The sequence below is a fragment of the Leptinotarsa decemlineata genome, unplaced genomic scaffold (genome assembly GCF_025532065.1).
Source record: "Leptinotarsa decemlineata unplaced genomic scaffold, Ldec_3_MD MMD2_tig00000008_RagTag_RagTag, whole genome shotgun sequence".
Classification (NCBI taxonomy): domain Eukaryota; kingdom Metazoa; phylum Arthropoda; class Insecta; order Coleoptera; family Chrysomelidae; genus Leptinotarsa; species Leptinotarsa decemlineata.
The window spans coordinates 8,102,684-8,126,353 of record NW_027412537.1 but is presented as its reverse complement, the minus strand read 5'-3'; the positions used below and the strand labels follow the sequence as shown (position 1 = coordinate 8,126,353).

At 34.7% G+C, this 23,670-nt stretch overlaps 1 protein-coding gene across 1 annotated transcript in view; it reads left to right on the top strand.

The window, feature by feature from the left end:
• Window positions 1-21,346, top strand: part of Mccc1 (Methylcrotonoyl-CoA carboxylase 1) — a 39,720-nt gene extending 18,374 nt beyond the window's left edge. The window contains exons 7-11 of the mRNA XM_074170970.1: window positions 2,044-2,244; window positions 14,486-14,607; window positions 14,659-14,959; window positions 16,216-16,409; window positions 20,988-21,346. Coding sequence (XP_074027071.1) covers window positions 2,044-2,244; window positions 14,486-14,607; window positions 14,659-14,959; window positions 16,216-16,409; window positions 20,988-21,290 — 1,121 coding nt within the window. The 3' untranslated portion in view covers window positions 21,291-21,346. The remainder of the gene's footprint in view (window positions 1-2,043; window positions 2,245-14,485; window positions 14,608-14,658; window positions 14,960-16,215; window positions 16,410-20,987) is intronic.
• The last annotated feature ends 2,324 nt before the right edge of the window (window positions 21,347-23,670 follow it).

The window sequence follows — 23,670 nt, the reverse complement described above, 5'->3', positions numbered from 1 at the left end:
TACTTGGCATACCGTAAAATATACCGAAAGGTCATCAAAGCAGCAAAAACAAATCATTATACTAGTAGGATGGAAAGTGCAAATAATATGAATAAAGAATGCTAGAAAGTGATTAATAAATTGAGGGGTAAATACAAAAAGTATCAAAAAATTTCAACGGCTACATCCTTTCATTTCAACGACCTAAATACTTATTACTGCAACATAGCCGTGAGATAATTAACTCAATTTCGGTACCTCACTCTGCTTTAGATTACATGAAGGGAACCTGCATAACAGACGAGTTTTACTTGGACTACACCAATCTTTCCGAACTGAAACTTTTCTCAACAATACTCAACTCAAAAACTTCTCGGGAATTGATGATATCTCAATGAGAGTAATAGAGAACTTGCCAGATTCAGCCTTAGATGCTCTAATAGTGCTAATCAACCATTCATTCAAAACTGGGATAGTTCCCCCATTTATTAAAAATGCAGTTATTATTCCTATACATAAGGGCGGAAATACAAACGACCCTTCAAACTATAGATCAATATCGCTCATAAACAGTTTAGCGAAGTTAATAGAAAAACTAGTAAAATATCGACTTCAAAACTTTTTACTATCAAAAAATATAATAACAGAAGAACAATTCGGTCTCCAACCAAATAAGGGAACCAACGATGACCTCTTCTCATTCGTATCGAACATGTATGCGATTTCTCGAAGGTGTTTGATTGTGTGAACCACGGTATTCTGCTGCAAAAACTTGAATTCTACGGAGTCAGAAATGGGAGTTTGAAATGGCTAAAAGCTTATTTAGAATAGCGCAAACAAATCGTTCGACATGGTACGGAGTCTGAAGTAGGACACATACAATAGGCGTTCCTCAGGGCTCGGTCATTGGCCCATTACTTTTCTTACTGTATATTAATGACACCACTAAATTGAACATCTCAACAAAAATTACCCTCTTTGCGGATGACACCACTGTACTGTGGCACAGTAAAACACCACAGCAACTGTTTAATAAAATAGAAAAGGATATGTGCAAAATAAAACAATGGTGTGACTCAAACTTTCTAGCTCTGAACTTGAATAAAACTAGCATAGTCACTTTCCGCAGCAGTCTTCCTGATATACCAATGTCAAATGAACTAATAACTAATAAATCACAAACGAAATTTTTTCAGTTCGAAATTGAAAATAAATTTAAATTTGAATGTTACATAAAATCTTTGTGTAAAAAACTCGCATCAGGTTGTCACGCAGTTCGTATAATCTCCAATGACTTGGGTAGTTCCACGGCCAGAACTGCTTATTTCGCTCTGATTAAATCCCACATGAGATATGGAATCGCCTTCTGGGGTGTTTGTAGTACCTACTTATTTGATAGTGTGTTTATTCTGCAAAAAAGAGCATTGAGATATATATATATATATATATATATATATATATATATATATATATATATTTATATATAAAGTGGATCGAAGATGCTCGTGTAGAGAATTATTTAAGCATCATAAAATATAAACAGTAACATCACTTTATATACTTGAGACGGTGAGCCTCATACTACCTATCCCCTACCAGCAATTTAATAAAGGATTCAATCATCTATAATGGGATTGAAATCTACAACCATCTTCCGACAGTTATAAAGGACAGCGCATGCATTAACCGTTTCAGAAAATCGTCCAAAAAACTATTGCTTGAAATCTCACCTTATACCCTTAATGAATATTTTTCCTCCACTTTTGACTAATTATCTTCATAACTGTATGTTTACTACGTGGGCTGCTCATAAAACATCTCAGCATGTATCCATATATGAATATAAAAATCATGTGTAGAGTTGTAAAACATGTATAAATCTCAATTTATGTATATTAGTATTAGGATTTAGATATTGAGATTTTTTACATAGATGTAATCTAACTAATTGTTTGACCAAATCACATTGTATAGCTTTGTCTACGAGAATTATGTTCTTCTGACAATAAAGCATATCTTGATTGATTGATTGATTTAGGATTTAATAATCAAATTATATTCTAGGAACGGATCTGGTGGAATGGCAAATTAAGATAGCATCTGGAGAAAAATTGCCTCTAACCCAGGAAGAAATAACTGCGAAAGGTCATTCTTTCGAGGCACGAATATACGCTGAAGACCCTAGAGGTGGGTTTCTGCCAGGTGCTGGACCTCTTTTGTATCTGTCAACACCAGAAGCATCTGAGGATACTCGAATAGAAACAGGTGAGTATCAGTGATTTCATTGGATACATTCGATTGAAACATTTGCTTCTATTACTTTGGAAAAATATAGTGAATGTTTTGGAATATAGTGAAGGTTGTGGAATATTTTATTTTCTGTCTAACGAGGGGTACTCATATTTTTTAATTATACTTAAATACAATTTGGAATCATTACAATTATATGACACTGCAGAAGACAAATTTGCCCCATTACTATGACAGTTTGAAAAAAACATTCCCAGAACTAGATAATCAATTCCAGCCAAGGCAATTTCCTGATTGATTCGGCCGTTACTTGATGAAGTTCCATAGTCATTTCCCAAACTACACCTAAACGATTTGATCTCCACAAACTTTATTTGAAAAAATATAATCACATGTTTCGCTAGTACAGTAGCTTTCTCAAGTGTATGAATACATCAAATTATCCTTACATTCATATTTATATACTACAGGTAACCATAATTGAGACTACCTGTAAGAAATTACCGAACCTCCACATCTCGTACCTGCTCTATTCAAATCTAGTCGGTCATTCATTAGAATGTTTGAATTTTTAAGTTTATTAATTTCCATTGCTTCCAAATGATTCAGTTTCAAACCTTTATTTTCAATGTGCAAAATTTCGAACTCTTCATTAAAGATGTGATTTTCTTCTAGAAGATGATTTGAATATGTTGAATTTGTTATCTTATTTACATAGCTCTTATGATGTTCCTGGATTCGATTCCTAAATGTCCTGCCAGTTTGACCAATATATACCTTCGGGCACGTTCCACACTTTAATTTATATACTCCTGATTTTCTCGAATTTGGATGTTTTATCCTTATTATTTTCAACTAGCTCTCCCAATATCTCGATTCCTCAAAAATGAAGCCACTTTTTCCGTTGGTTGTCCAAAATAGGTTAAAGCTCTATAATTTTGATTATCTACCTTATCAATGGGAAAAACGTCTCGAATCGCTTTTGTGTAGACTTTCTTGGCAAGTATTTTGTTTATTAATTCGGCTTTAAACCCATTGTTAACCGCAATTTGCTTGATGATTTCAAGTTCTTTATTGAAATTATCTATTGAAAGAGGAACATTGACTAATCTGTGAATCATGCTATTATAAGCTGCTACTTTGTGTTGATACGGATGGGTAGAATCGTAATGTATCGTAATATCCGTATAGGACGGTTGTGATAAATTGAAAAATCATGTTTGCTGTTCATTCTACTAATTGTTAGGCCCAAAAAATTGATTGAGTTGTTTGTTTCTATTTCAATAGTGAATTTAATGTTTTCATGAATTTTGTTAATATCCCTATGAAAAGTATCTAATTGCCTCTTAGTACCTGTTAAACATACCAAAACGTCATCAAAGGATGTTTAAAGATCGACTTCTCTAGATCATCCATGAAAATTTCTGTAAGTATGGGGCTTAATGGATTTCCCATAAATAAACCTTTTGAGGAGGAATAAATATTGTTGTTGAATTGAAAGTAATTTTGGTTGAGACATAATAACAGAAGGCAATTTCAATAATGACACCTATTGAATTGGCGTGAAGTTATCCACAGATTTCTGGCCACACATGCTGACGTAGAGGAAAATAAAAATCTGTGGTTGGGATACGAAATTATTAGCACCCGTACTGATATCTGTGGTTGGAAATACCTAATCGCTATAGGTTGAACGTGGAATTATTAAGACTATTTGGTGTTTAACTTTTTTATAGAATCTTGAGTAGATTGACGCGTTGATAATCGTTTTCTCATCAACAATACAAATTTAGGGAAAAATAAAATTGGAAATATTAGACTTTCCAATACCCCATATAGAAATGATATCCGATTATGTGCGTCCATCAAAATCACACAACTTCCATAGTTTCTTGAGTAGATTAACTTGGTAATAACAGTTTTCTTGTCATCTAAACAGATTTCGAAAAAGAAATTGTTGAAACAATCAGACTCATTTTTTGAGATTCCTTGTATTCATGAAAATCACACAACTCTTATAGAATCTTGAGTAGATCGATATAGTGAAAACTGTTTTCTTGTCACCCATACATATTTCGTGAATAAAATTGTTGAAACGATCAGACTAACTTTTTAAAACCCCTAGTGGAATTGAAACCAGATGATGTGCGTGCATAAAAATCGTACAAGTCTTATGTGATCTTAGGTAGATTGACGTAGTGATAACAATTTTTATGTCAACCGAACAGATTTCGAAAACAAAAAGGTTGAAACAATCAGACTCATTTTTTGAGATTCCTTGTGGAATTGGAACCAGAAGATGTGCGTTCATGAAAATCACACAACTCTCATAGAATCTTGAATAGTGAAAACCGTTTTCTTGTCACCCATACAGATTTCGAGAATGAAATTGTTGCAACAATCAGACTCACTTTTTAAAACACCTTGTAGAATTGGAACCAGAAGATGTGCGTTGATGAAAATCACACAACTGTTTTATAATCTTGGGTAGATCGATATAGTGAAAACCGTTTTCTTGTCACCCATACAGAATTCGAGAGAAAAATTGTTTCAACAATCAGACTCACTTTTTAAAACACCTTGTAGAATTGAAACCATATGATGTGCGTTCATAAAAATTACACAACTCATATGGAATCTTGTGTAGTTCAATATAGTGGAAACCGTTTTCTTGTCACCATACAGATTTCGAGAAAAAAATTGTTGCAACAATCAGACTCACTTTATAAAACACCTTGTAGAATTGGAACCATATGATGTGCGTTCATGAAAATTACAAAACTTTCATAGAATCTTGGGTAGATCGATGTAGTGAAAACCGTTTTCTTGTCACCCATATAGATTTCGAGAATGAAATTGTTTGCAACAATCAGACTCACTTTTTAAAACACCTTGTAGAATTGGAACCGTATGATGTACGTTCATGAAAATCACATAACTCTTATAGAATCTTGGGTAGTTCGATATTGTGAAAACCGTTTTCTCGTCACCCATACAGATTTCGAGAAACAAATTGTTGCAACAATCAGACTCACCTTGTAGAATTGGAACCATATGATGTGCGTTCATGAAAATCACACAACTCTTATAGAATCTAGGGTAGATCGACATAGTGAAAACTGTTTTCTTGTCACCTATACAGATTTGCGATAAAAAATTGTTGCAACAATCAGACTCATTTTTTAAAACACCTTGTAGAATTGAAACCATATGATGTGCGTTCATAAAAATTACACATATGGTTCCAATTCTACATGGTGTTTTAAAAAGTGAGTCTGATTGTTGCAAAAACTTTTTTCACAAAGTCTGTACGGGTGACAAGAAAACGGTTTTCACTATATTGAACTACACAAGATTCCATATGAGTTGTGTAATTTTTATGAACGCACATCATATGGTTTCAATTCTACAAGGTGTTTTAAAAAGTGAGTCTGATTGTTGAAACAATTTTTCTCTCGAAATATGTATGGGTGACAAGAAAACGGTTTTCACTATATCGATCTACCCAAGATTCTATGAAAGTTTTGTAATTTTCATGAACGCACATCATATGGTTCCAATTCTACAAGGTGTTTTATAAAGTGAGTCTGATTGTTGCAACAATTTCATTCTCGAAATCTGTATGGGTGACAAGAAAACGGTTTTCACTATATCGATCTACCCAAGATTCTAAAACAGTTGTGTGATTTTCATCAACGCACATCTTCTGGTTCCAATTCTACAAGGTGTTTTAAAAAGTGAGTCTGATTGTTGCAACAATTTCATTCTCGAAATCTGTATGGGTGACAAGAAAACGGTTTTCACTATTCAAGATTCTATGAGAGTTGTGTGATTTTCATGAACGCACATCTTCTGGTTCCAATTCCACAAGGAATCTCAAAAAATGAGTCTGATTGTTTCAACATTTTTGTTTTCGAAATCTGTTCGGTTGACATAAAAATTGTTTCACTAGTTCGGACTTCCATTGTCTATTATATAAAATGATTTGAAATCCCTGAAACAAGTAAAACAAGTGAACTAACGTGACTTGGAATCTCTACACTTTTTTATTTTTTATTATTTTCTTTTTGCATTCCTTTAATTTTTATTTATTCAATTGTTATATTTTTGCTTGTAGGTTATTTCACTATCATTTCATTTCAGGTTTATTGTTGCTTAATATAATTGTTATTTTCAACTATTCTTTTTAATTATTCTTTTTTACTTGTTTCAGGGATTTCAAATCATTTTATATAATAGACAATGGAAGTCCGAACTAGTGAAATTCATCACGAAACATTGTCAATCACCTTCAAATAAAAATTGTTATCACTACGTCAATCTACCTAAGATCACATAAGACTTGTGCGATTTTTATGCACGCACATCATCTGGTTTCAATTCTACTAGGGGTTTTAAAAAGTTAGTCTGATCGTTTCAACAATTTTATTCTCGAAATATGTATGGGTGACAAGAAAACAGTTTTCACTATATCGATCTACTCAAGATTCTATAAGAGTTGTGTGATTTTCATGAATACAAGGAATCTCAAAAAATGAGTCTGATTGTTTCAACAATTTCTTTTTCGAAATCTGTTTAGATGACAAGAAAACTGTCATTACCAAGTTAATCTACTCAAGAAACTATGGAAGTTGTGTGATTTTGATGGACGCACATAATCGGATATCATTTCTATATGGGGTATTGGAAAGTCTAATATTTCCAATTTTATTTTTCCCTAAATTTGTATTGTTGATGAGAAAACGATTATCAACGCGTCAATCTACTCAAGATTCTATAAAAAAGTTAAACACCAAATAGTCTTAAAAATTCCACGTTCAACCTATAACCACAGATATTAGTACGGGTGCTAATAATTTCGTATCCCAACCACAGATTTTTATTTTCCTCTACGTCAGCATGTGTGGCCAGAAATCTGTGGATAACTTCACGCCAATACCTATTGAAGATATCTTGAAAGGTGCTGATGAAGAATTGATGACTAGTATTTTCATACGGAACTTCTGGAAGTCCAGCAAGAGATTTGTACGTGTTCCAGGCAGAAGTAGAAGCGGCCATCAAACACTGTGTAGGGGAAATAAACAGGCAGAAGGTCATAGATAAAGCCATTGCCATTTTCTCCGACAGATAGGTGGCAATTAAGGCCCTCAGCTCATTTCAAGTATTTTCAAGACTGGCGGGAAGCTGTCTGAGCACACTCAAGGAGCTAAGTACCCAAAATAGAGCCACTCTAGCTTGGGTACCCGGACATGAGGGTCACAAGGGAAATGGGGAGGCTGATGTTCTAGCCCGTGAAGGCGCATTTAAGGCTATTATCGGCTCAGAACCCTTCTGCGGGGTAGCGAAAACATGTATAAAGACATCCATAAATTCATGGATGCAAGCCGAATCGATATATTGGTGGAATAAGCTCCCAGGAATGAGACAGGCGAAAGAGGTCATAAGGAAACCATCGCCCAGATTCACGGAAGACCTGCTAAACTACAACTGTAAGGTTGTGAGGGTAGTGGTGGGTTTACTAACGGGGCATATCCGACTCAGGAAACATATGAGCAACATGGGTCTGATGAAGGAGCCAATGCAGGTTCTGTCAAGAAGATGATGTGCTCTGTGAAAGCGAAGCGATAGCAAGGCTGAGACACGCAAGATGCGGGGAAGAAAAACCAGAGGCTGCCAGCTATATGATAATAATAATAATCTTTATTGAAATAGGAAACCTAATATACATATCTATGAGTGTAATAATAACACTAGCACAATGAAATATAAAAAAAATGAATATGTAAAATTTTAAATTTGAGATTTAAACTAGCATGTAGCCAGACAGTGAACATTACATACAAATATTTCAGTATCATTTGTTAAGTAACATTTAAATAGATAATGAAATATAGGTACATATATACATTAAATTATTATTAAAACAGTGATATTTGGTTTCATTACAGATACAGATACCCTAGTGAACAATTGAAAATAATTAAAAACAATAAATGAAAGTCAATAATATCCCAAATAATTTCACATAATTATACAATTTGTATTCTATTACTTTTTTTAATTCTTTGTGTGCTCTTTTAAAATCTTTTAAAATGGATATTTTTGTATTTCTTCAGGTAATTCATTGAACTCTTGGAAGCCCTTAAAAATTAAAAAGTTCATGGTACTTCCGAATGCCGGTCTGTTTATATGTATATTATTGGAATTTCTTCTATTATAATTATGAATGTTTTTATTGAATTTGATGTAATCTTTAAAATATTCTGGTGCCATTCCATTTACAATTTTGTATACTAGAGTTATTGTAAAATAGTAGAGTCTACTTTCAACTGATAATCAATTCAAACAATCATAGAATAGAATAGAATAGAATATTTATTTACCAATATTTGATACAATAGTGTATATTTGGCTCGTCACTTAAATATCACACACAAATAATATCACAAATGTCACAAATAAATGCAGAGTCATGTAACAAAATGAATAAAAACTGAATCATCACATTTTCACACATGAACATATTTACAAATATGATTGTATAATATAACTTATACTTGTCAATTTCACAAAAAAACAGGTGTATATGAGACAAAATAAAATATTTGTCAGGTGTATATGGGATAAAACAAAATACTTACACTACACAAAAAGTTTACACAATGAGGAAATAATTTAGATTCCTCATTCCTCCTATTTTCCCTTTGACAGGTCATTTATTTCTATTTATAAACTCATCTATACTATAAAAAGCATTCAGCATCAAATATTTTTTTATTTCATTTTTAAATGAAGATAACGTCATTTCTTCCATAGGCTGAGGAACACAGTTATACAAAATAATACAGTTATAGTATAGATAGTTTTTGAATGCAGCTGTTTTATGCCCAGGTATCGACAATACTTTTTTATGTCGTGTATCGTACATGTGCCTTTCCGCAGAGGTATTGAAAGAAAGTATATTAGTTTTCGCGTACACCAGACATTTATAGATGTAAATGCTAGGTACCGTAAAAATATTATTATTTATAAAAGTTTCTTTACAGCTATCTAAGCGATTTATATTGAAAATCAGTCTCAGTAATCTTTTCTGAGCAACAAAGACGCGCTGTAAATGACTCGATCGTCCCCAGGTTAATATATTCAATGAAATATGTGAATAAGCTAATGCATAGTACACACTTACAAGACCCTGTTTGGCAATTGTGTCTTTAAGCTGTAAAATGGCAAAATAAGCTTTATTAAGCAGCTTGCAGCATACTTTTTATGGGAGTACGGCGATATGTTTTCAAGATTACTGTCATCCCTCGATTTTGTAGTTTTTGTAGCAAGTGTGGTTGAATAATGGTATTGTAAAATGTTACTTTGGAATGCATTGACAAATTTTGTGCTATTCTACTGAATTTTTTTTATATTTTCTTATGTATAGGTATATTCAAAGTGATTGTCAAAATTTAAAAAATTATCCAGTTAAAAACCAAGGTATTTGACTGATGACACAACTTAAATTTTTTCGTTATTGATATTGAGGTTTATACCGTTGATATCTAGAGAACTGTATTTATATTTCGTGGTGAATATCATTGCTTTTATTTTTGTTACGTTTAACTTCAATTTGTTAGTGCATAAATACTCATTTACCGCTCCTGAAATCCTATCCATTTTATGAATAGCTCTATCTAAATTCATATCGCTACACATAAGCAACGTATCATCAGCAAATAGGTTTATGAACTCAGATTCAATAAAAAGTTCAATATCGTTCAAATATAAAACAAAAAGAAGTGGGCCCAGAACGCTACCTTGGGGAACACCTAGATCAATGTCTTTTTCATTTGATAGTGCATCTTCAAAACGGATTTTCTGTTTTCTATTGTTTAAATAATCAGTGAACCATTCTAACACCTTTCCATCAATCCTGAGCCAATTTCAACAACATAATTTCTCTATCAATTGTCTCAAAAGCTCTTTTTAAGTCTAAAAATACAGCAAAAACATACATATTTCTGGTTATCCAAGTTAGTTTCAATATTACATATTGTGAGCTGTAATGCTGTTTCACATGAGAAGTTTTTACGGAAACACGATTGATTATCTATCGAAATTGAATTTTTAGTACGTGATGTAATAACTGATCATATACAGCAACTTCCAGAATTTTTTCAATTGGGGGCAAAGTATTAATGGGTCGAAATTCACTGGCTTTATTGGTGTTTGCTATTTTTGAAATAGGAATAAAAGTACTGCTTTTCAATTTATATGGTATTTTTCCTGTGTATAGAGATGTAATAATTAAGTTTAGAATAATATGACCGATGCTTTCGAAGATCTCTTTGATCATTTTACAGTTCAGCGTTTCATATATGGAGAATTTATTGTCTAGGTCACTAACTATTTTCCGCAAATCTATCATAGAGAGCATTTCGAAGTTTTCGAATTTACAATATAAATTATTGTTTACATTGTGCCAACTTTCAGTGATGCTTATACTTTGTATAATATCATTAATACTATGACCAAAATAATTATTAAAACCGCACGCTATTTCTATGTTACTCGTTAATCGATTATGCTCATTTGATTCAAAATATATGCAATTCGAGACATTATGGCTATTACTGTTAACCAGTCTCTTCAAAGTTCTCCACATTTCTTTGGGATTATGTCTATATCTGTAAATATTGTCAAAATAATATATTTCTTTTTTTTGTTTTAAAAGATTGACAACATCATTTCTCAATAGTTTAAAGGTTTCCCATTTATCTTGTTTGTTGTTGTTGCAGCTTGATTTAAAAATTTTATATGCTTTATCCCTCTTCTTGATTAAATCATATATCTCATAGTCAAACCATGGCAACTTTGATTGGTACTTACATATTTCAATAGGGGCATTTCTATTTATTACAGTTCCACATGTCTCCAAAATTTCATTATAAATTGTGTCAACGTCAACAGAAGTTGAATTAAAGTTGTGCATCATTAGGGTAATTTCAATACTGTCTATATTTTCCTCATTAATTTTTATACATTTTTTGACGTTCTTATTAACCTTGATTTCATTGCAGAAATTAACTGAAATAACCGAATGATCCGTTATTTTTGGACAGTCATGTACTTCAGCTACTATATTATTTTCATTGACATTGGATATCACATAATCAATGAATGACTGTAATACGTGTAGGTTTTGTGACACTTTGTAAAATACCTTAAGCAGAACAAATATTTTTAATTTTCTTACCATACATAGAATCAGTTAACCAGTCAATATTAAAATCGCCAACTAACACACAACGATATGATATGATATGAAAGTGTCAATGTTAAGGCTATGGAGTATCATTGAAGAGATCAAGCTAGACAATGAGCTCTAACAACCAAGTAGCATAACAATAGATCTGAAAAGGTGGCAGTGAATCAGGCTATGGGCTAGCTCCCCGACAATCTAATCTAAGAGACTTGTAGTATTTCATGAAATGTTATATTGAAACTCTCACATATACATGGCCTTTCATTAAGCACTTCTTCTCTTTAAATTTGAATAAAACAACGGAATTTTTATTCGTTTGAAAAAAAAACATATTGATGTCATTATGTGTGACTCTGACGCTTAAATCAGGTTGAGTTTGACCGATGGCATGGGTTATGTTGGCTTTGAGGACCACTGTGGTTTGTGGCTCACTGGCATACACCTACGACTTGAGAAAACCTCACAAAAAACTCTAACGGGGTCAAATAGCACGATCTCGATGGCTACTTCACATCACCTCCACGTTAATCGCTCATGCAGAATATCCAATGTGGCGTGAGCTGTGTGGCACGTAGCGCCGTCCTGTTGTGACCACATGTCGTTGCTGTCCAAATCATCCAATTCAAGCGAAAAAAAGTTGGTAATCATCGACCTATTGTGCTAGCCGCTGACAGTGATGGCCTGATGAAAATTGGGGTCAGTTGCCAACTGCTACAGAGCCCATTCAGCGAACACACGTCATTGTCTATGGTAGTTCACCTTTAGTTCCTATGTGAGTCGAATTTTGTACGGGTGCAGGCCCAAGTCACGACAAAAAATTCGCCAACCTGTGGTCTGCGAAAGGTCGAGTTCTTGTGGGAGACACGAAATTCACTACCTTGGATTCTCCTACACACTCAAAAGATGTTTTGCGTTATCTGTCTGTAGAGTAGGGATGGTGAGTGTAAGCCCACAGCACTTAGGCCACATGTGACCCATTGGACATCCTCCCGAGGAATTATCCTCCTAGGTCATCGTCCACCCTGTCCTTTCCAGGAAGGTGGACAGGTCACTGTGAGACATCTCCTTTATATCGGCAGGTGTAGGCCAAGACTCGCCGAACACACACTCACTTACTGACGATAACTCCGGGCACTCGCATAGGACATGCCGACATGCCTGACAGTCTCATCTTCCTGTTTACACATCCTGCATATAAGTGTGTCCACTAGCCCCATATTATGGAGGTATTTCCTTAGTTGACAGTGGCCATTCAGAAATCCTACAGGTATCTTCGGCGCCAGCTTCCCAGGGTCGCTCAAGGAGATCATGACAAGATTGCATCCTTTGATTCCATCCCATCTCTTTAGGAATTGAGCATGGGTGTAACATTAGGCTAGTTCCGCAATTCAGTCATCAGGCCGTAGGTGTCACTGTGTCCTAAAATTCTTGGTCCTGACGCGGCAATGCGATTACCTTTACTCATGTCGTGCCCTTTAACCCACCTCAGGATAAAGTTATTATCTACCGAGGCTTTGGCTAAATCTTGGTCTAGTACTAGCCTTAAGGTTATATGTTGTCTGTTCAAGGCTAATAGGGCTTGTCTGTTGTCAGTGCAGATTATTATGTTTTTGCCAGAAATTTCTTTCCTGGTTATTTCTTTTGTGGCGATTGAGATACCAGCCAGTTCTGTTTGGACCTCGTTAGTATTTGTTCCCATTTTCCACTTGATCCTTAGGCTTAGTGATTTGGAGTACACTCCACATCCTGAGCCTTCTTTGGTTTTTAAGCCGTCTGAATATATATGTGAATATATATGCGTATTGCATTTGTAGCATCTGACTCTGTGTTCTGTTTAATTTGTATTATGTAGGATTTATTTGATACAAACCTGGGTTCAATTGCATCACTAGTTGCCTGCAGCAGAGGTTGCGCAGAAAGCGCTTCCCACCATAGGACCAGCCTCAATTGACCCAGCCTCAATTGACCCATTCCTACTTCGAGGTTTACACCAGCCGTGCGCAATTGTACCATGGCCATTAAGCCAGTCGCTGTATTTGATATAATTTTTGGTTGGATGGTCGTTGCTTGTAGAACTTTCGGTCCCCATACAATGGCTCCGTACGTTAACATAGGTCTTGTTATTGCAGTGTAGATCCAGGTGACCACACGGGGTGAAATACCCCATGCGCGTCCCACTGTCCTCCGACACTGCTCATAAGCCACATATTTTTTTTTTGCTCTACTCTGTAGGTGAGAGTTCCATGTTAGCTTCCTGTCGAGGATAGTCCCAAGGTATTTCACCTCTTCAGAGAAGTTTAGTTTGCTTTTGAAGATTTCGGGAGGTTCATGGTGAAAAAAACCATCTCAGTGTTCTTGGGATTGATCGACAGTGAGTGTTCCTTACACCATGTTTCTATTAATTTAAGCCCATCCTGCGCTCTATCGCACAGTGTGTTCACAAATTTGCCGGTCTGCAAGATAACTATGTCATCTGCGTATGCAATTGTGTAGAATCCATTTTTGTTGAGGTGATTAATTAGGGTATCCAGAACTATGTTTTGCGTTTTGTCGACGTACGGGTATTGGTCGATCGTTTACTGGATCAGTGGACTCAAAATTATCCACCACATTGCGAATGGTTCTCTTGGTAGGACGATTATGTAGACCATAAGATGGGCGAAGCGCGCGGTACGTTGCCCGGACAGAACACTCATTTTGATAAAACCATTTTATTATCTGCACGTGTTGTTGAATGCCATATTCGTCTATTGTGATTTGTCAAAACATGTTGAATAAATGACAACTCATTTGACAGATTTAGCTCTTTATGATTCAATGTTTATAGTCGGTTTTTTTTCTATTTCTAATTGAACTTCTGTCCATACACGTATATTCATCAAAAATTCATTTTATCTTGATTTTTTCAGAAGTTGCTTGCTTTTTATACATTGATAGAGAGGTAGAAAGCTGAAAAAACTTTTCTCTCACGCATATTATGAATACATCATTCACATTCATTTCCAGGAGTGAGTCAAGGAGACGAAGTATCCGTTCATTATGATCCCATGATTGCGAAACTGGTAGTCTGGGGCAAAGATAGATCAGAAGCACTTTCAAAATTGGAAACTAGACTTCTGGAATACAATGTGAGTTGTACTTACATATTTCATTACAAAATACTGAATTCGCCTTCCTAGATTGCTGGACTAGAAACGAACGTCAATTTTCTGCTGGACTTAACGAGACATCCGGAATTTGCAGCTGGAAATGTCCACACTAACTTCATCAAGGATCATCACGACTCACTCTTTGGGGAAGAGTACCCAAGAAAAAGCCAGTTAGTTCAGGCTAGTTTAGCAATTGTTTTGAAAGATTTGTTAGAAGAAACCCAAGATTCCATCGATCGAAAAGATCAAGCAAATCCTTTTTGCGTGGAAGCCAATTTCAGAGTCAATCACAACCATTCAAGAAATATTAAACTGAAGTTCGGTGAAAAAGGTAGGTAAATGTAGAAGGGTTTGTAATACTTTACCAGGCCCACCCAATTTTCATATTGCAAAAATTTGTATGAACTTTTGGTTTGTTTCACACCTTAATAATATTGTTATAACATTTCAATTAGAAGTATTTACATGATAATAATAAGTAGGCATGCTTATTCAAGAATACTTTAGATATAAGCAACACTTTTGGTCGTGCTATCATCAGATACATCTGATGAATCTTCGTTGAATATTTTGGTTGAAGGTTTCTCAATGGAATGCATTACCCATCATAATCACAGGTAGAATGAGGTCCAACATTTACTCAAAATATTCATCAAACACATTACCCTTCATTTCTTCATGGTAATCACCAGAATCACTGACAATACAACCAAACACTTCAAACTAATATTAAAATGTTCTTATCAGATCGCTTCGTACCGCACTGTAATCTAGACTTCCTCGATATGCCTGTTGGTAGTGTTTATATATGGTAATCGAAGTTTCTTGAAGCTGTTAGGAAAGTCGCTAGAAGTCTATCGAAGCGATGCGGCATTTAGAAAAATCGCGAAGCCCAAGTCCAGTTGAGCACAATCTTGGCCAAGTCACAATCGATTTACTATGACGAGCGGTGACCCGCGTTATTTTTTCACGGAATGATTTACAACAATACATTTCATCCAGGAATATAATGTCAAGTTATTTTAAATAATGCAAATGGCTGTCTGACAGAAGGATATATGTTGAAATATATATATATATATATATATATATATATATATATATATATATATATATATATACCTACATTTTATGTGACAGGCAATATCTGGTTTGTTGAAGGAGATACACAAAAATGTTTCATACAAAAGTTTTAGGAGTTCATGAGAGCTATATTTTGATATAATTTTTAAATATACAGGGTGTTTGGTGTAGGTGCTACAGACCAAAATTCCATTTTGTAAAATAGAACGCCCTGTATATCATTACATATTCAGATGCTACGTTAAATTCTGATATCATTTCATGTTTGGTTTTTGAAATTCGGTTACGGCGTTGTTGAGTTATTGCACTTTTCCTTAAATATAAAGTTTCAAAACAACTTATTTACTCGTACACGAATCCAGTCTATATCTTTTATTAAATTGTACCTGCAGTACAGGCAGTACCTACATTAAAAGTAATATATTTCTTTCCTAAATACGATTGATATACAATTTTCCATTTCAACCTAGCTAATCAGCTTACTAAATTAGAATTTTTTTGTAGAATTCTCAACCAAGGTGGAGTTCGTCAACAGTGAACAGTACAGAATATCATGTGATGGGGGAGACACATGGCAATCAGTGAAAGGCAGTATAACCAACCAAAATAACAAATCAATACTGAATTGTTCTATAGAAGGGAACAAAATTAGATGCAACGTTTTTCAGAACGAAGAAACATTGGTTATTTTCGATCAGGTAAATGGTATTGAGAAATCTTATATTTCGAACAACCATCATAGAATTTGGCAAATGATTCTGTCTATTTGGTGTATTCACTTTGAAGATATAAAACAGTACCGGCTGTTTCTGACGCAAGTTTCGGAGTATTTCGTCGATTTCCTCACAAAAGGACTCTGCTGTGATAGTTTGGACCGGTTGTAGAAAGTTATAGTGAATCACACAAATCGTTGAGCACTATACAGTAACCACGGTCTTTTTTTAGTGGGTTTTCGCCTTTGGGAAGTGCCTGGACGCCTCAACGGTGCATAACTACTATCCTTAACATCTCCTGTTATCGTAGAGGATCCACTTTTCATCACACGTGACGATCCGATCCAAAAAGGGATAATTTCAGTTACGCAAAAACAAAGAAGAACATACCTCGAAACGAGACAATTTCTGTCGTGAGGCACCCACTTTTCGACCTTTTTCACCTTTCTGAAACGTTTAAAACTATCAAAAACCGCATGGGAGCTGACACCCAGTTCTTTCGTCATCCCACGCACCATTTGTGATGGGTCAGTCTCCATCAAGGTCCTCAAATCTTCGTCCTGGATTACTGTAGGTCAACCACTTCGGAGCTCATCTTCGAGGCTGAAATCCAAACCAACGTTGAACAGTGCGTTCATTAACACTATAATTGCCGAATGCCTGGTTGATTTTTTGGTATGACTCGGAAGCGTTTTGGTTCGATTTGAATTCGTAGAGAGACATTGGCCGAAACTCACCTAACAACATCATATAGTAATAAGCTTAAAAGGGTTGAATGATTGACATTTGAAAAAAATGAACAGCATCAATGTATACCTATTGCGCTTGATATTTAAGGCCTTTGACAGTGTGTGGCATGAGGTTTTGCTGGCCAAACTTCGATGCTTTGGCTTGTCGGATCATTTTTGGGTATGGCTCTGCCAGCTTCCTGAAAGAACGTTCAAATACTTTTACCATCAACGCAGGTTTTCCCCAGAGATCCACATTGTCTCCAACCCTCTTTTTATTGTATACCAACGACTCATTGGAAAAACCAGGAATCCAATATATTGCTTTGCTGACGACACGTCCACTTGTCTTGTCATTCCAGAGGATTCCAGGACATCGGCTACGGAGGAACATCTTCACCGGCAGCAAGAGGTTGCATGTCTTAATGAGGATCTAGAAGTGATTTCGAATTGGCGTAAAAGTAAGCAGGTTAAATTCAATTCCACAAAAACCCAGGCATCGGTGGGTTTTTGTGGAATTCCAAGAAGATAAATGTCTATAAATCGGATATAAAAATGTCAGGTCAGACTGTTCCGCTTTCTGCTTCAACAAATTCGTTGGGGGTTGAAATGGACACCAATACGTCTTGGCACAATCATGTCGCTGGAATTGCAGAGGCTGCTTCTCAAAATCTTGGAACACTGTTCCGAACCAGAAAACTGCACACACATCAGCAACTTTTGATGCTTTATAAAGCTCAGATCAGTCCTTTTTTGGAGTATTGTTCTCAAGTATGGAGCTCTGCCCCCAAACATCAGCCATCCGTCTGATTGAAGACGTGAACAGCACGTGCAACTTTGATGATCTGAAACATCGACGAAAGGTTGGAGATTTGTCTCGCTTCTATAGATACTTTTACAGGAAGTGTCCTGTCCTCTCATTACTTTTCCATTAGTAATCATTAAGAATGGTCTTGTAATTCAAGGAATCGCTGATCTTTGAAAGAGAAGCTCAGTTTTCATAATCCTAACAAAATATGTGGGAATCAAAAAATGAAAATCAGTTTTTGTTCTTAGATCTCTTGTTTACATGACAATAAGGAATTACGAAAGCTTTGTTTCAGATCATTCACAGGGACAAAGATATCCACATACAATCTCTGCTTCTAGAACATTAGATTTTTCATCGTTGCAACTTTTGGGACTTTCTTTAGAATCCTCTTAAGTTTTTTCCTCGGTAAATTTATTGTCCTTCCTACTTGCCCCTGAGTTTTTCTTTCCTTCCTTGACCATCTTCAGGGGCTTTTTTACATGGTCCAAAGGCACACATTCAGTTTTATACTTCATTTTTTCGTAGTTCGGTGCCTTATCGTCTTGAGCTAAATTTCCAGGTATTGCTTTTCTTGAAACAGAATAGCATTTTTTATAACATTGTTAACGTATTCCAAAAGAATGGAGCTTGCAATATCTACCTTATAACCGTTATTAATCGCGATTTGTTTGATCAAATTCAGCTCTTTCTGGAAATCCCTATCAGATAGTGGAATATTCAATAATCTGTGAAGCATACTATTGAATGCAGCAACTTTATGCTGGTACGGGTGTGTGGAGGAATTATGTATGATAATGTCCGTGTACGATGGTTTGTGGAAAATTGCAAACTCATGTTTATTGTTATTTTTCGTAATGGTTAAGTCCAGGTGATTTATTGAATTTTCCAAAAAACGACAAAAGCAAGCCATGGATCTGGTCTACCCATATTCAAGATGCGATAACGTTAGTTATAAGACATTGACATATGTGGGGGAACCAAACAGGAATATTGCCCGTTTTTTGAAGAAAGAAGGCGTAAACGTAGCTTATAGAACGAATAATAACCTAAGTGAATTTATTAAAAACAATAAGGACAAAACTTTGGTGTCGGATAGATCAGGAGTATATAAGCTGACTTGTGGCTCTTGTCCAAAACTGTATATTGGCCAAACAGGAAGAACATTTTTCCAACGAATTAAAGAACATATGAGTAGTTTTGTGAATAGAAAGACCAATTCCACATTTGCAAACCATCTTTTAGCAGAAGGACATGAGTTCAATCATGAGTACGAGGTGTTACATTTAGAAGAGAGGAGTTTGAAACTTAATCTTCTAGAATGTTTAGAAATCAATAGATTCAGGAATTCGGGTAATTTACTGAATGATCAATTAGAACTCAATAACTCTCCGTTACTGAATATATTTTTTCAAATGTGAAAATGGAACATAAGTGCAGGTAATTTAATTCGTTAGAAACTCAGGTAAAATATCAGCTACTTAAAATTCAGGTACTTCGTTTACAGGTACTTTGATTTCAGGTACTCCATAAACTATATATATATATATATATATTCAGTATTGAATGTGTAGAATTAGTTGAAAGACACGCCAGATGAAGCCATTGTATGGCGAAACACGTGTTGCGTTTTTGTAAAACAATTTAGTGAAAATCTCACAATAAAGTGTTTTTGGAATACGTTAGTTATGGATTTTCATCAAGTATCGGCCGATTCCATCATATATATAACATTGTTTATGACTAATATTATGGTAATCATACAAACTGCCAAAAATGTCCCGATAAAGTTTTTTGCAGGTATGATAAACAACAAAATATTGCTGAACTAATTCTGAGGTTCCCATAAAAACATCAGAAATAAATAAAAATAAAAATACACTTGAGAAGACTCGATAATTTATCACTTATTAAATATGTAAATTGTCATGTTTTCATCAACTAAAAAGTCTTTTATTATACAGGCTTTATAAAAGGACTAAGTAATTATTAGTTTATTGTATGATTTTCACTGTAAAGGGTTTTACAAAAACCGCGACACGTGTTACGATATACAATAGTTGTATTAATATGTTTTAATATGCATTTTCAAGTATTGGCCAGTTCTATAAAATTTTTAAAAGGAACTTGAAAATTTCATTTGAAAAGACTATATTATAACTTCTGGTAAGAGTGACTATGAAATCAAACATTTGCAAAATTTTAGTGAAGTTGCTGGATTCTATCCAGAAAAGAGCCAACCGCACGACTGGCGAACATCACTTGCAACCTTGATAGTCTGGAACATCGAAGAAAGGTTGGAGATTTGTCTGTCTTTTATAAATACTTTCACGGGAGGTGTTCAAGTGACTTGGCACATTTGATTCCACCAAGAGCGGTACATATCAGAAATATGCGACGGTCTGTGGCTACTCATCGTTTTGAGGTTCAACTCAGTACACCTCGAACTACACTGTTTAAGAATTTTTTCATCTGGAGATCTGCGTGGATTGGATTTAATCTTCAGTGATTTAAAGTGAATCACTATCTTCGCACAGGCATCGCTCTGAGAGCGCCTTAAGAATATTTCGGTAGTGCTTGTGTTTTGTCCTTAAAAAATGTAGAGCACTGAAGAGTACAAAATTTTCTGTCGATCAGTATATACAACAACACAGTAGAGTACATATTTATTGAGAAATGGAGTTACAAAACACATGACATCAAAACAGAAAACTTTTGAAATAACCCAAAATATGATAATAATGTGTTGCGATTCTTAAACTTTCATGAACAGGTAATCATCATTTCTCATGATAAAATTTTCCAAGTGTATATCTATAACTTCGGAAAAGCTGAGATTTCTTTTTGATTTTATGAATTGAACTTCTTACATTATCATTTAAGATGAGTACGATAACATCTCGATGCACATGGTCTCTAGATGCATCTTATTTTTTTAAATTTTGGCTGCCAAAGCACAACTATAGAAAACTGACTGATATTACTAAACAATATTGGGAAACAATTATTGATATTTTTTTATTTCAGCACGGCAAATCACAGTTTATGTTACCCCAACCGAAATTCATAACCGATCAAGAAGACACTTCGTCAGGATCGTTGAACAGAGCAGTGGCTCCCATGCCCGGAGTGCTAGATAGGATCCTTGTCAAAGTTGGCGACGCAGTGAAAAAAGGCGACTCTCTATTTGTTTTAATTGCCATGAAAATGGAACATGTTGTAAAGGCATCAAGAGATGCCGAAATTACGAATGTTAATTTCAGAGTTGGCGACAATGTTTCCAAAGATGCTGTTATTGTTCAGTACGATGAACTAGAGACATCACCGTGAAAAGTTCATACTCTTTATTTTGTTTTTTCAAATGAATAAATATGGTGCTGATGTTATTTTTATCTTTTCCTTCATCTTCGAATTCCTTGAGCTGATTCAGTTTTTTTTTTCTGATTGACTCGGCCGTTACTTGATGAAGATCCATAGTGATTTTAAAAAATACACTTCACGATTTGATCTCAACAAATTTTATTTGAAAAAATATAATCACAACATGTTTCGCTAGCACTGTAGCTTTTTAAAATCTTTTATCAGAATCATGCTGTATTGGTATTTCTTTTCCCTTTCAAATCTATAGCTCTGTCTATTTTCTTTAGATTATATTCATACTAGTATTATGTTGCTGTATCGCTGCTGTTCTAATGTTTCGACAGAATCAGAATCAACGAACTTAGGCGTGCGCAGCGTTATAGAACAGTGCTTTCAAAAAAATTGTTCTACAGCGCCATCTAGTGGCGAGTTACAGAAAAATTGATAGCCTACAAACCTTCTCTATGAAAAATTACTTATACATGTCAAGTTTCATCACGATTGGTTGAGCGATGTAGAAGTTTATCACTTACCAACCAACCAACCAACAAACATCCATTTTTATATATTAGATATGAATCATTGAAGAAGAAAGTAATACAAATTATGAAACAACAAAAATTAATTGGCGCTCCGGGGCGACTTCATTGATTCTAGTGGCTTTTTCAGCTGCAGGAAAACCCTGTAAAACCTGCAGCACCACATAATTTGAAACAAAATATAGGGTATCTCCAGAGGCTCCAATAAATTCTAAACATTGCCAGAACACTTCGTGATACGACTATCGTCAAACATAAACCAGTCCGTTTCGTCTTTGACCAATGCCAGATTCAACGCCATAACCACAGAACAATGACTGCATGAAGATTATAATAGTGGTCTTCTAGATTGAAGTGTTCATCTATTTCGAACTTTCGTAAGAGTTTGGTGCATCCGTCAGAGATTGAGTCAAGTTTGAAGATCATCAGTGTCATTATTAGAGTGACTGGTGCCTCAGCTATACTTGTTTTTTATAATAGTTAGTTAGTTTGCCGCATGTTTGGCAATATACGTTTGGCATCACCCGTTGAAAGTTCCATTTTCAGATGATTCGACAATAAGCTTTGCACGGACTGGTCATCAGTCATATTAGGAAACGGTAGTTGAAGTTCCAGAAATTCACATAGGTTTTTGCTACCTCTTGAACATTTTCTACAAAGTAAAGAAGTGAGGATTTTTCCAGCCAAAGATCTAAAAACACGAAACGATATCATTCAATCCAGAGCGGTCAGGAGTATTGATTCTGCAATTTTTTTGCTCACGAAGATTATTCAACGAGAACCTCAAGAATTCGGAGCAATACTCTTGTTGTTCTAACGAGTTCTAGTGGACTTCAAAAACTCCAGGAAATCGGTTGGTGAGAAAGATGATACATTATTTCGAAACTGCAACTGCATGAACAATTGTTTGAGTTTGGCGAATAAGTAGGAAACATTCTCGTTCATCGTTAAAACCTCGTTCTTGAAATTCTTCGCCATGAAAAACACTTGTAAAATGCTATTCATGTAGCAAGTGTGTTCTATTCTATCCTATTCTATTCTATTCTTTTCCTATTCTATTCTATTCCTATTCTATTCTATTCTATTCTATTCTATTCTATTCTATTCTATTCTATTCTATTCTATTCTATTCTATTCTATTCTATTCTATTCTATTCTATTCTATTCTATTCTATTCTATTCTATTCTATTCTATTCTATTCTATTCTATTCTATTCTATTCTATTCTATTCTATTCTATTCTATTCTATTCTATTCTATTCTATTCTATTCTATTCTATTCTATTCTATTCTATTCTATTCTATTCTATTCTATTCTATTCTATTCTATTCTATTCTATTCTATTCTATTCTATTCTATTCTCTATTCTATTCTATTCTATTCTTTTCTATTCTATTCTATTCTATTCTATTCTATTCTATTCTATTCTATTCTATTCTATTCTATTCTATTCTATTCTATTCTATTCTATTCTATTCTATTCTATTCTATTCTATTCTATTCTATTCTATTCTATTCTATTCTATTCTATTTTTATTGACCTTTCATCTTTGTTTGCGGAAATCGGCCAAGTAATGACATCTATTCCTGTCACATTTCCTTTTATGCGTGGGTTTCTCAAAAGTAAATAAATGAGTTATGGGCTCATTCAAAACTGAAAACACCGATACTGTTACTTTTGATGGGCATCTCTCGTAGCTTTGCAGTGCCTAATCTCACAATGTTAATACTAATGCAATGACTGCTTCGAATTGTCGACGGTACATGGTCTTAGAGGAATAACCATCAAAAGTAGATGTCTTCAATATTT